Raw genomic sequence first — 13,575 nt, 5'->3', positions numbered from 1 at the left:
CAAAGACAGCCTGGATTCCAGCTTTAGGAACATAACCCACCTTCGCAGTGCTGAATAATAATTCAGTGTACATTTAAATAAGCATGAGCCCTTGAGACAATACTAATAAGGCTAAAAGAACCATTCTGCAGATGTTTGGCTTGGCCAAAAGAGAAATTATGATTTACAATTCGTAAACAACCGCAGAACATGTAGTCAGAACCTTCTGATTGCTGTAGCATTGCTGTAGCCAGGTGGCATCCTAAATGGTGGCCGAGGAACCGAACAAAATTGAGCATTCTCACCCCCATCATCAAAACCCAAGGCATTTCTATAGATGGCCTCTTTGTTCCCTTTTAATTTCAACCTGGCATAGGCAGCACATATGGGTCCAGCATCACTACTGAGCAAGTATTTGATGGCAACAGGTTGTCAGCGCTGCAGCAAGCTTAGTGTGTTTAACTCAGACAATGTTTTGACAGCAGCACTGGGCTGAAAATATGCCAGTCAGTGGGAGTCAACACCAAAGAGCATGAAGGAGCTTTCACTGACCTACTCCTATAGTATGGTCCCAGTCAACTCATTTCTTGCGGAATCTGTGCCAGGATCTGGCTGCAATCGAGTTAAGCTACGAGTCCTGATATTGTTCCCCCTCTGTGAAAACTCATACAAGGCAAAGAGTAAAACCACAAAGCAATAACGCACTTATATTCCACCACTTCTGTGTGAGGGCCCGGAATAAACAGGCATTATTTCCAGACCCAGGCGTCAATATGTCTATGATTAGTCCAAGTATCATCTGTGATATGGAGACACGTGGGCCCAGCGTGGTTAGGTTATCTAGGGCCAGGCAACCTCTTGACGGCCTACACTCCTTTGAGTGATAAAGGGCTTTTTTTTTTTTTTGATCGCCAGCCTCTTAACAAACACTCAGCGTAGTTTTATGCCTCTAATCCCCTGTAATAGTCGCTGTTTAAAATCCATCGTCTGATCAGGGCAGAAGGGAAAGGGCGGAAGAAAAAAAAAATACCTCAGGCTCGAAAATTTGTAGCACTGTGACTCCGCGCTTCAGTTGTGTCGGAGTCGGCATGTTTCTTTAAATGACCAGACAAAAGGGAGCTAATCAGCCGGAAAATGTGCTCTGGATGAGGGCTTTAGGCTTTGGCTTCATTACCAAGGGATTAGGTCCAGCCAGCCAGTGGAGGGACAGGCAGAGAGGGCGGGCACCACACTTACCATAAGCTTCTCAACACGGGCATCTCACCCCAACTTCTTTAATCCATATTATTGAGGCACATTGAGACTCTAGTGAATGATAAAGCTATTTGCCATTAAAGTCTTAGACAGAACTACAGGATCACAAGTAATAAGAACAAGCATACCTAGCTGAGTGACTCAGATCCTTGTAAAGTGATTTTTTGGCTTGTAAAGTGGGCCAAAGAACTTTTTCCCCCCCGATTTAAGCAGGTCAGGATACCAGCTAAGCCCATTTAGAGCACAGCTTTAAAGAACCACAGATGATCCCCAGAGAGAAATGTTGACAGAAATCTTACTAAAAATATTTAAATAAAATCCAAAACCAGGATTAATTTCTAAACGAAAATGGATTTGCCCCCTTGAACCTGCATCAATCTACAAAGCAGGTGTTTTGCTTGAAGGGCTCAACAAATGGTTTTATCTTGACATTTGAACTGCATAGCATTCTCAGTCCACATTTCAGCACGCCCAGAGACAAAATGTACCCATTCGGTGAATAACGAGTAGTAAGAACTGCTCATTTGGAAACTTTTGAGTTTCTATACAAAATGTCAGACGGTTTTGGTCAGTGCAGAAATCATGTTTATAAATGCTTTAGAAATTCTTAACGAAAAGTACACAATCCATACACAGACCGTCCAAAAACAGGATCAGGAAAGAAGAGAAAAATAGACAAAAAATACAATACAAAGGAAATCATGAGTAAACATTTTTTTCTACAATTACCACTTAAAGGGCAACCTCAAGAGAATTTTAACATACTCTATATTCCAATGCCTAAAGGAACAAGCTTGTTATGCCGCAACAAACGCAACCAACAGAAATCACACAGCCGGTGCACAAACAAAAAAAGTATAAATACTTAAAAAATACTGGACCAAAGGCAGTATTTTGTGCTGAGTACTGCTGCATACAGATACTGTGGTCATCATCTTAAAAAATACACCGCCGGCTTTGTGTCTAGGACTTTTTCTAAAATCAAACGATTACTGCACAATCTACCTCTCTGAAATAACAGCTAAAGTATAGCTCACACCAGACTAAAAGTACACTGAACAGATCGTAGTCAGAGTATGTTGTGTACATTGCTAGATAAGGATGAATGTTCTGTAAGATCTACGTGTAACATAGGGGGGCAGAGATGGTATTATGAAGTGAATATTGTAACTATACTGTGTGTCGCACTACCTATGGACTGTATAGCAACAAGTACAAAAATTAAAATGCCTATGAATGCGGTCTGGTATAACAAAATCTAGGTCATTTCCGTCAGCATCCACCAATGTCCAGAAATAAACCAAAGCAAGCCTTTGCCAATGTGGCTCAAAACGGCACTTTGAAACCCAGCCCCGTTTAACAGATTGCAATCAACGACTGGGCAATTCACACTCCTCAGTGACTTCACAAACTGCCTTTCACATAATCTGACTCATTAACACATTTCGGGATCTATGGTTTACAGCTGTGTTTACTCTAGCACAGTACACAGCACAAGCAGGGTATTGTTGTAAAAGTGGAGTGGCAAGTGGACCTTTCAGGATGTATAAACATAAAAGCTTGATATTTTGCATCTGCAATAAAGTCACGTTGCCCAGAATATTCAAAGATACAAAATTCACACTCTGGTGCTGCCTCGATACACATTTTTAGTCATACTGTGTTCTCAAAGGTATTAAGGGCCTTGAGGAAGCTAAAATCGCTAGAACACGGTTTGAAGGCCAGACCACAACTATAGGCGTAGGTGGACGTTTCAAAGTGAAATGCGTTACCCTTTTAAGAGCACCCTTCCCAAAAAACAGTGAACCAGGGGTATTTGTGCAGGAGAATTTGTACTGCTTTTAAACTGCCAGTCCTAGAAAAAAACTGTGCGACATAATTAGATGTAAGCAACGGCGTAGAACCAAAGCAGAGTCCTCTATAGTCATCGGGGAAGAATGGGTTAGAGCAGGCAATGAGGACTACTTGTGTTTAGAAAACTGTCAGAGAATGTGTGGTCCTCAGCCTTGGCGTTAAAGTAAAGGAACACGACAACCACTTAAATGTATAGCTCAGCTGGTCAATGGACTGCTTTGGCTGTAAAGCTCATTGTCTGCCTTTTGTGAGCGCCGTTCTTCTGTGTTCACCCCCAGTTTAATAATGATATTCAGGCACTGCTCAGGGAGGCGTCTGGGGATGGGGAAAGTACTATGGGACACTTTTAACAGCCTCACACTATAGAATGGAGATGGAAAGGGCAGCATTAAAAACACAAAAGGATCAGTGTTTGAAAATCCCCTTTAAACCCTGAGCCGGAGTATTCCTCGTCCGGCCATCTGCTAAAGAGCAACACTTCCTCTCCAGTAAAGGAATTCTCGTAAAGGGGTCGTAAAGGAGAGGTATCAGCAAACCGAGTTTGTTAAGAACAGTCTCATGTCCTACATCCCAATATCTCCATCGAAGCATAATGGGGACGTTTTTCAGCAAAATGCTAATATACAAAAATATCACTTTTAATTTGACAGTTTTAGAAGCACATTATAACCAGTAATTACTACTCTTTTATACCCCAATTCACAATCACCACTGTTATTCCAGCAGACTATACTCGTTTTCAGCTCTGCACCAACATTACACGCAAGCCGATTTTCTTTGTAGTGTGAAGAAGGGAATTCAGATTTAAACAGCTTCGACTGAACATCTGCAGATGAAGTAATTAATTACAGGCTTATGAAACACCAAAAATAGACAGAACTCAGAATGCTGCCTTAAACTAGCAGTATGACATCACACTGCTGTTTTTTTTTATTTAGTTTGTGTCATATGGATAAGAGTCATGACATCATTAACATCGCCTATACTGCGGCACAGTGGAGGACAGTACAAGGATGCAAAACCCAGTGACTTCAAAAAGCTCGAAAAAGCCTATTGATGCCAAACACTGCTGCACGCTCATACCTGCCTAAGTTAACATCAAACAGCTTTGATTTCTAACCTACTGCAAGTGCTGAAGTGCTACTTTTTGAAGGCCAGACTTCAACCTTGCCAGAACAAGAGAGGACCACAGAGAATTTTCATGGCATATATCATTACAGCACGTTACAGAAGCAACTTCCATCTTTTATCTTTGTACAAAAAGAAAAACACTACTGGCCCAAAGAACCAAACCAGATAACTTTCCTGTTGCAGACGCCTCCCATTGTTAAAAAGAAGAGGTTAAGACACTGTTGTAAATTGAATCAGTCGATGCAGTGGAATCAATGCTTCCCTGATTTTAGGAGAAGCCAATAAGATATAACCATGTGAAGCCTAACCTACACCTTAGCTGTAGAACTTTTTAACCTTGGCCCTGTTTAGAAAGGGGCTCAGCTATATCTGTTCTCTAGCAGGAAACCTGTCTGCCGTAGTCTTTCAGAGAGGCAACCTAGGGTGAGAATTTCTAATCACAAATGCGATATAGCCAACCCAGCTGGGGCTTGGGCAAAAGTCCTGATTTGGATTTTAACATATGATTTACGCATGACATTTCGATGCATGTTGTCATTATTTACACGGCGAAACCCAGAACTTGCGCTAGACAATTTGGCTGGGGATGCTCTGGGCCATAATCCTAAAAGCACTTTCCACTACGTGAAGTTTATTGCTCTTTTTCTTGGGGAGGGAGAAAAGCAAATTCCTCATGTTAAAAAATTACAAAACAGACATTTATGCTCCCCTTTGGGAACTTTAAACTTACATTCTGAAAGATTTATGCGACTCTTTACAACTTAATTGTGTTGTATTCTTATTAGGAAAAACAGGTGTCATCTTAATATTTTATGAATATGGCCCTCTCTCTTCAGTATGCTCTCCTGCTTTCCCCCTAAGACTCCAGTGGGGAGACAGGTTTTATGTGGGGCTATTTCTGGATGTGTATAAAGTAGAGTTTCTAAGAGGAACAACAATTGTCTTCTTTGGGGTTTCTGCTTGGCCAGTTTCTCCTCACAAGACACGAAGAGGCAATTTCAAAGCCCTTTGCTCCTTGGCACAGATTATCTGCTTACCTGCTTTCTGAAAGGAATTGTAAAACTTTTAAAAGTTTGCTTTGGGGCCAAAAACCAAACTACCCGCGCTTGAAAAGGGTTTTCTTTTACCTCCAAATTGGGCCACACTGGAGTTTTTCCAAATTGCAGAAGGTCACAAAAATAATACATCGGGATTTTCCACGGGGGAGTGGAAGATCAGTCATGCTGGACATAAACGTACAAGGATACAGATTTATTTTGTCACGGATTTCGCTCTCATTCTAAACTTACATGAACTACAATATTAGGTTATTTGGTCTTTTTCTTTTTAAAGACACGAAGGTCTGACTTACACTGATGGTTGGAACTCTCAAGTTTAACATAACATCACTTTATTAGCCAGATACAATTTCTTACATTAGGAATTCATCTTTTCACATACCCCAGTATTGCTCTCCATGAGACACACAGACAGGGAGAGAGCCTGGGGTCAGAGCACAGGGTCAGCCATTGTACAGCACCCCTGGAGCAGTTGGGGTTAAGGGCCTTGCTCAGGGGACCAACGGAGTAGGATTCTGCCAGCTGTGGGATTTGAACTGGCAACCTTCTAGCCACAGGTGCAGATCCTTAGCCACAGAGCCACCGCTCCGCTCTGCTCCACAGTTTGGACCTGTCCATTAAAGCTTATCCAGGTGAAGGTAAATGGATGAGGGCAACCCATCTTCAGGAGACCAGAGAAAGAATCAGAGTCCAGGCTACAGAGGAGAAGCAATCAGGCCTTTATTTCAGCTGAAGTTAAGGCTCCATACAGCAGCATGAAAGGGAGAGGTTTTTTCTTTCTCTGCCCATTTTCCTGACACAGCTCTCTCTTTATAGCCAGATAACAGAAGTTAAAATTCTCATTCCCAGCAAGCTCACTCTTCCAGCAACTGGAAAACTTTACTTTCTTTCCTTTCAGTTATCAAAAACGTAACTTTCAGTTACCTGCAGTCTACGCATTATGTCAGTATCTCAAAGACAAACTGTTAACAAAACAAGCTTTTTAAACAACTTTTCACAGATGCGAGGTCATCAGTGCTTTTGAGTACAGTCATAAGTGTTATAATTGCAGTAATTTTAAGATTATCATGGAGTTATATAAAGGATATATAAACAATCCTTCACAGGGAAACCTGCTGTAGTTTCCTGAGCCTCATTCACACAACAGACACCACAACCCTTGACAGGACTTTCAAGCTCTGATGGAGACTGGTCAGCTAAAGCCGAGACCTTCAGAGTTTCAAACACTGGAAACGTCTAGTAGTGCTGCTCACCAGCTATAGCCTGATCTTTACAAATATTGTTTTACTAGGAAATCAAAGTGAGACCTAGCCAAAAAAAAAAACATACCTACAAAACAATAAGTGTACATATGCAGTTATAAGGGATGAAACATCACCATTAACATCGAATGCTACTGTAAGAACTGTTGAGCTGCAGGGCATTACACAACTACACATATTACAACAGGATGCACAGCTAAGAAGAGACATTTTAGGAAATTGGATATAATATATAATATAATGTGGAATTCACAGACCAAGATAAAAAAAATATCAGAATGATCTTTTAACATCACAAGGTTGTGTATTATATTTGTAGGTTATCACCTAATTGTGTGGATGCCAGGATCATCATACAAACACTTACATAGTGAGATAATTTACTTTGTATGGTCTTACTTACTAAAATATGTCTAAATATATACTGTAGACTCTGTTAAGGGTGGCTTGATCCAAGAACATTAGTCTACTTTCAGGCTTCTTTTTCTCTGCCTTTCATTGGTACAGTGAGACTGGGAAATTGGCAAAACCCTTAAAAAAACATCTTAGAGGAGTGAGGAATTTCCAACAGCTACTTTATAATAATGTGTCATTTACGGATGTTTTATAAACATTGAGACCATAAGAACAAAACAGAACCAGAATAAACTATACGTAGCATGTTAATACATACATTTGGTAAGCTCTCTAACAATTCCTACATGAACGTGTTAGGAAAGCTCTAGTCTATACCATGATATAAGTGCAATGCCCAGTAAAATGTAACATGCATTTTCTCAATACCTCATGAATGACTAATCATTTTCAGTATGCAAATTGACTTTTACTAATTGATCTACAAGGCTTCATTTTGTACAGGTCAAGAATGGACAATGCCTGTGCTCGTGAAATTTGTGGACACTTTTTTATCCAAAGCAAAACTACACTTGCACACAATTTGAAAAAAACTTCCTGCAAAACCTATAGAGTTGCAGCTCTGTGGGTGTGGAACTCCTTGTCCATAGCATATAGACATATCATGGTATAAGATGTGTCTATATGTACCAAACACCATGGTAATTCATGTACCAATTCATGGTAAATGTACAGAGACAAAATGACATCTCAGCCAATCGGTTCAATTACTTTTTAGCATCTCATGTTCCTGAAAGAAACCACTTGCACTTGATGAACCTCAATTCTAAATCAAGGCTTTCCTGTCCTGGTACTAGTGAGACTATTGTCCACAGATTTTCATTCCAGGTGAAGTCTCAAGGATTACCTAAACCCTAGATTGCTGGATAGTGGAAAACTGACACTTTTTAAGTAACATTTGTCATAATGTCCTGTTCCTGGACATCAAAGATTTATTGTTCCTTATAAAACTGTTATACTTTGAAATATCTTGAAGTGAAAACAATGCAGTAATGTTTCAATAGCTTTAATAAAAAGCACCATAAATTATTTCCATTACTCCCAGTTAGAAAGCATGCATGACAATAGTGGAGCCCATTCAGTCTCCTTCTTCTCTTTAGAACCAGAAGTGAACAATCCACATGATACCCAAGCTGAAGAAATATTCAAGTATTCCCCTTCCCAAACTATTAAATGTGTATTATGTACTAATAAATAAAATACACCAACAATGTTTCCCTAACATTACCATGGCTCTTGCCTCTGTATAGAACTATTTAATTTCAAACTTCATTCTACAAAGATGGGCTTCATCAACAAGAGCCAGTGATACAATCAAATCCAATGGTCATTTATTTAAGATTTATATTCAAGAAAGCATGACGCTTGACAGCGAATGGCTTTTGATGTCAAATAAAAAAAGGAGTTTGGTTTGCAGATTGGTGGTGCCAATATGAAAAGTAAAAAGCTGGGGCTATTTCTCTTCAACCCATAACGTCAAATATTCAGTGGACCCCAAAACACAGAATCCCGGAGAATCTGAAAAGGGTCAGAAAATGATTTGCTTTTCTGACAATGTGATGTAATCATGATAATTGATTTTTATCTTTGGCACTCATTACACTTTGCCTGAAAAATAGAGGGCATTAATGTAGTGGATGGCGATTTAGAAAATGGAAGCCTGGTTATTGGTTTATACGGAACATGGACTATAAGTGCTGTAACTGCCTAGCAATGGTGTCTGGTATGTCCTTATGTATTGGGATAACAACTCTTGAAAGCACTCGTACACCAGTTAGAATAGCACTTACATACTGATCAACTATATGTGACATGGACAACAAATCCGGGCTCTTCAAAGTTAAGTCTGCATATGCATTATTAACCTTACAGACGAGTCCTGAAAGAGTTTTAAAGAGGCCAAACCAGTCTTTTATCAGTGTTATGTTAGCATATATGACAGTGTAGAGTGTGACTGCTTGGAAGTAAAACTAAGCCAGAACAAAACTTATACCAAAGCGCACGAGTTAACTGGGAAAATTTACTAACCTGTTACTAAACTTCAATAAAGAACAAACATTCGTAGTTCAGCCCATCTAATATCACACCATCTTTAAATGGAGGAGGTTTTTTTGTATTTTGAGGAAATATTTTCTTGTACTTGTAATGATACCATTTTTAGAACATGCATAACTGTCTTAGTTCAAACAGGCACCAAGAGTATAACAAAGCCAAACATCAGAAAGTGTAAGTTCTTAAATTAATAATCTGACCACAACAACTGTTCGCTCTAAATCCTTACCGTTGCCTTAGCAGGGAATAAATTTGTACGGTGTAGTGGATTCATCACAGTCATCTTCAAGGCAATTTTGTTGAAGCAATTAGTAAACCACACAAATAGCTCAAGAATGTACCTAAGAGTGCATAATGCCTGCCCCTCTCAGAACTCATTTGTAATACATGTTTCAATTCTAGGCATCATAACATAAAAACAATGGAAAAAATGACTTGCACCTGGACTTATTCCTGGTTGGAAGGCTAGAGTCATAAGGAAATGTTGAAAAATGTATTTCAGCGTAGGCCGTTCTAGTCACAGGTGACTTATTTAAGGTCTTCAAAATCATAAACGTATAGTGACTTAATTAAGGTCTTCAAAATCATAAAATTATAGTAAATTGAAACATTTCATTTTGCAGAATGTCAGGTAGGGAAGAAAACAATTCAAGGGAAATTGCCTTTAATGCACAGAGCAGTTTACCAAGGCGTGCTTCTGAACAGAAAGTATAAAGATGTTGAGGTACATTGATGCTCTTTGAAAGCTTTTAAGTTTTACAGTTAAACTGAGGCGCAGGGGTTATAACTACTGTATATTCTAGTTTGAATTTCGACGTGTTTGCAAGAATCACTTTCTTCTCATTTTAATGATTGGACCCAACTGCCTTAGTGGTCATGGGTAAACTCTTCACTAACTTGGAAAACCAGGCCTGTAATAAGACAAAATGAATATGATAAACATTATAGTTACCATTGCGTCAAATTAACTAAAAAGGATTTTTATTTATTACAATGTAGCGTGATTCATTTCAACACATACAGTCGGCTACTTTAAGATTTCGGTCATTTCATTTGTGTTAGTCCGAATATATCAGACTCGGGGGAAAAAACTGTACCACTATTCCACCATGTTAAATACACAATGTTAACGTTCATCTAAATGATACATTTGCTAAGTGAAAACCTATACGCTATGGGAATTATGGTCATCCTGACGCACATGTATTGGCAAATCAAACAACCCTGAAAAAGACTGCAGTCTAAAAAAAGTCGCATTCAGAAAATCATGTCCTTGTGAAATTTAGTTAAGTCTGCACAGTACAGTTTGGCGTTTAGTTGTGACAGTTGAGACGCTGGTTTAGATTTTGATTTAGACAGTGTACTGCACTGAAAGTACGTGATGGATTTCATTAGTTTAAAGGTGTATTTATATACAGTCATCAAACTAAACTTCGCCTACTTTTGCAATAATTATTCACTCAATTATTTCTGTATTCTGTCGCGATTCAAGTCTGTACTTAAAATTATTGTGATGGCAATGACGACGATTATATAATTAACAGGTTAAACAGCCTGCTGGGTGAGCTGTTGGATTTTGTCATCAGTTCCTGAAAGACCGTTCAGCACAACAATAGTTTAACGAGAACTATAATCTAATATCGATAATCTAATAAAAAAACGAAGAATACGTACGCGGAGATCTACTAACAAGTCTAAATAGCTAAGAACTAAAGTCGGAGACCAAACCGGATTAAATATTCGCGGAATTTGGTGAAACAGAATGAAGGGGAAAGAAACTGGTTCAGTTAAACAAAATTGCCAACTTTAATCCGCGTTCTCCTACCCCGTAACAGTAAATTGCAAACGTAGTGTCGAAACGGGCCCCGGCTGCATCTGAACTCGGATTACTACACAAAATTCTCTTTCCTTTCCTCTCCAGTTAAATTCAGAGCCCTTTCAATGGAGAACTGGAGAAATTCCTTCCTGGAATGACTGACTAAGCATAGTTTTTGGAAGAGACATTTCAATTAAAACTTGAAACGCAAGACATACTGTATGTATGTCTAGAATGTGTCTAGAGGTTTTATTCATAGTTTATACAGTCTATCTTTACAAATTGTATCTGCAATTAATTAATTGGTTGGTTAATACGTTGCATATTTCTACCTTCATGTCATATGTCGCCAAATGGCTCCAGTTAAATCTTAAATCTTAAAATACACCACTAAGGATAAAGGAAAAAAATATATCTTGTTATCATCATTAGCAGCAGTATGTAGTAGATGCAGTTAGCAATCTCAACTAAGACATCCAAAATGTTCTGCTAACGCTTGACAGTCAATGATATTAATAATCAATTTCCTTACAAAGTAAAAGGCAATTGGTGATTAAAGTACTTGTCTTCAAAATTAACCACTTACTTTCGTATCATCTACTTTTAGTAAACCTTGAGTGAATTTCTGGTGATAAAATTACCAAATAAACAGGACGTTAATACAAACCTCCTGCAACCCAAAATACTGAAGCATTTTAAGCGAGTTTGTTTAGTTATTACAGAGTCACGTGTGAATCAAGTTTTTAATGGAAAATCCAGGCTATTCGTCAAGAACAACACAAGGTGTCCTAACCTATTATACAACAGGAGTTGCTGTTGTTGTACAGTACGTTTTGTAAGGTGCAAACGGATTTTGTTAAATTGCTTAAATTTATTTAACACTATACAACATAAATGGGAATCAAAGACTGAAATTGAAATTGAAAGTCCGCAAGCATAAAATAAGGGTTTTCCTTAACTACATCTATCCCCCGAACAAAATCACCCGATACCTGTATGGCCCCTGTCAACCCTTGAAGTTATACCCCATGGGTTAAGAATGTTGAACATATGCTTAAGCGACAACCGAGAAAAGAAAAACACTTCTGCGGAAGATTTTAGAAGTAGGCAAGAAGGATTTATAAATAAATCTAAATTTACTTCGGCCACAGACTGACTTCTGCTGTTAAAACTTTAACGTCCTATGGTTGTAGCAGTAGTAGTATTTTGTCCTTTTTAGCTGTATCGAGTTTTGTTTTTGTTCAAGGGAACAGCTCAGACATCATATGGGTTTTAGCGATTCCTAGGTAAACGTAGCCTGGTACTTACTAAAGTATATCTGAAACATCTTGGTGAAGAATTGAATTTCACTGTAATTCACAGTGAAAAATGTACCGGTGTCGATACAAGTTAAGTCCACGGACGGTGGAGGTACCGAATAACATTCAAACTTAAAGCTCATTTCGTCCCATCAGAATGAGACAGGGATCTTTCAAATCTGTTAAGACGTTAAGTGTATACATTTAAAATGCGCATGATTTTGAAATAATATAGATTCCGCGATTATGAAGCTAGCATGCCTGTCATTTCTTAACCGAAGTCAAAGATTTTCAATTAAGTTCAATTCTCTAGTTTTTGCAGCACGGGTACTGTGTAATTGCACTTAGACACAGTTACAATGTATTACATACACTGTTGCATAAACGAATAACTAAGTAACCGAAAAACTAAGGTATTAACGAAAGTTAACAAAACGTACCTGCATGTTAAGCGCTGATGTACAGCTGCAGAATTGTCAATTCCGTTTTCTGGTCCAGAGACGAAGTTCAGTTATGAAATCTGTTCTCAAAGAAGCCTTATTTTGGTAAGAAAAGTTAAATGGTATATAATCACGATGGACTGACCAAAAATAATGGTTTGTAATCCGGAGCTAAGTACACAAGTTGAACCTGTTTAAAGTTTCCTGCAAAAGAATAGTCCTTTAAACAAGTAAGGAGTCTCTTCTTGAGCACAAAAATTCCACTCTTAATCACTTTTGCACGCCGTTTCTCGCGTCAGCGTGTTTTTCATTTAGGTACTAATTCTGGAATAAGCTCTTTAAAAAGTTTTTACTGTCCATCCCGAGGTTCCCATGCATTCAACTCGTTTGGTTCCTTTTAATTGTACTTCCAGGACACTCTGCAATCACATATTCAGAACGCAACAGGTGTCAAACCGCACTTTCTCCAAGCGCTGAAAACCTCCAGTGTTTGAGAATCGACCAAGGTGTTGAAATGATTCTACAGTATATTCAGAAATCTTGCGGGAGATAACCAAGAGCAAATGTCAATAAAACAGGCATTAAGCGAATAGCCAAACGCCCCAAAACTAAACAAAATAAAGATACCGAGAGTAGCTGTAATGAACTTCTGAATTGATGCCTTCAGCTTTAATTCATTCACAGCGCGCGCGTGTGTGTGTATGTCTAGCACCGTACCGCGAAAGTTTTGAAACAAGTTTTCAGATTATGTTTGCCAAAGTGTCCTTTGCTCCTTAGCTAGAGAACAGGCATCGAACAAAAGCTCGGTTTTTTAAACACTCAAACGGGTCTCCCTATTCAGTCAAATGTCGTGTACGGTGAGGATCCTGGTGAATCGCCAGCCAGGCTTCTAGTTTGAATGAGTTGGGATAAATCTGTCTCCTGCTTCTCCGAGAAGAGTTGAACGGGACAGAGATACTCCCAGTACCTGGGCCAGCCCTCGGGAGCCTGCGCACTTTCACCGCACATAAGTACTCT

The 13,575-nt window shown here is 38.9% G+C and overlaps 1 protein-coding gene across 2 annotated transcripts in view; it reads right to left on the bottom strand.

Moving 5' to 3' along the window:
- wnt5b (wingless-type MMTV integration site family, member 5b) overlaps positions 1-13,509 on the bottom strand; it is a 108,073-nt gene extending 94,564 nt beyond the window's left edge. Inside the window, exon 1 of one of the 2 annotated variants that reach the window (XM_088646796.1) lies at positions 12,559-13,509. In XM_088646796.1, the coding sequence (XP_088502922.1) occupies positions 12,559-12,564 (6 nt within the window). In that variant the 5' untranslated portion in view covers positions 12,565-13,509. The remainder of the gene's footprint in view (positions 1-12,558) is intronic. The other variant, XM_088646794.1, reaches the window with a different exon arrangement.
- Positions 13,510-13,575: the final 66 nt, after the last annotated feature.

The sequence above is a fragment of the Lepisosteus platostomus genome, chromosome 9, assembly GCF_059453375.1.
Source record: "Lepisosteus platostomus isolate fLepPlt1 chromosome 9, fLepPlt1.hap1, whole genome shotgun sequence".
Lineage (NCBI taxonomy): Eukaryota > Metazoa > Chordata > Actinopteri > Semionotiformes > Lepisosteidae > Lepisosteus > Lepisosteus platostomus.
This window is presented reverse-complemented; position numbering and strand designations above follow the sequence as displayed.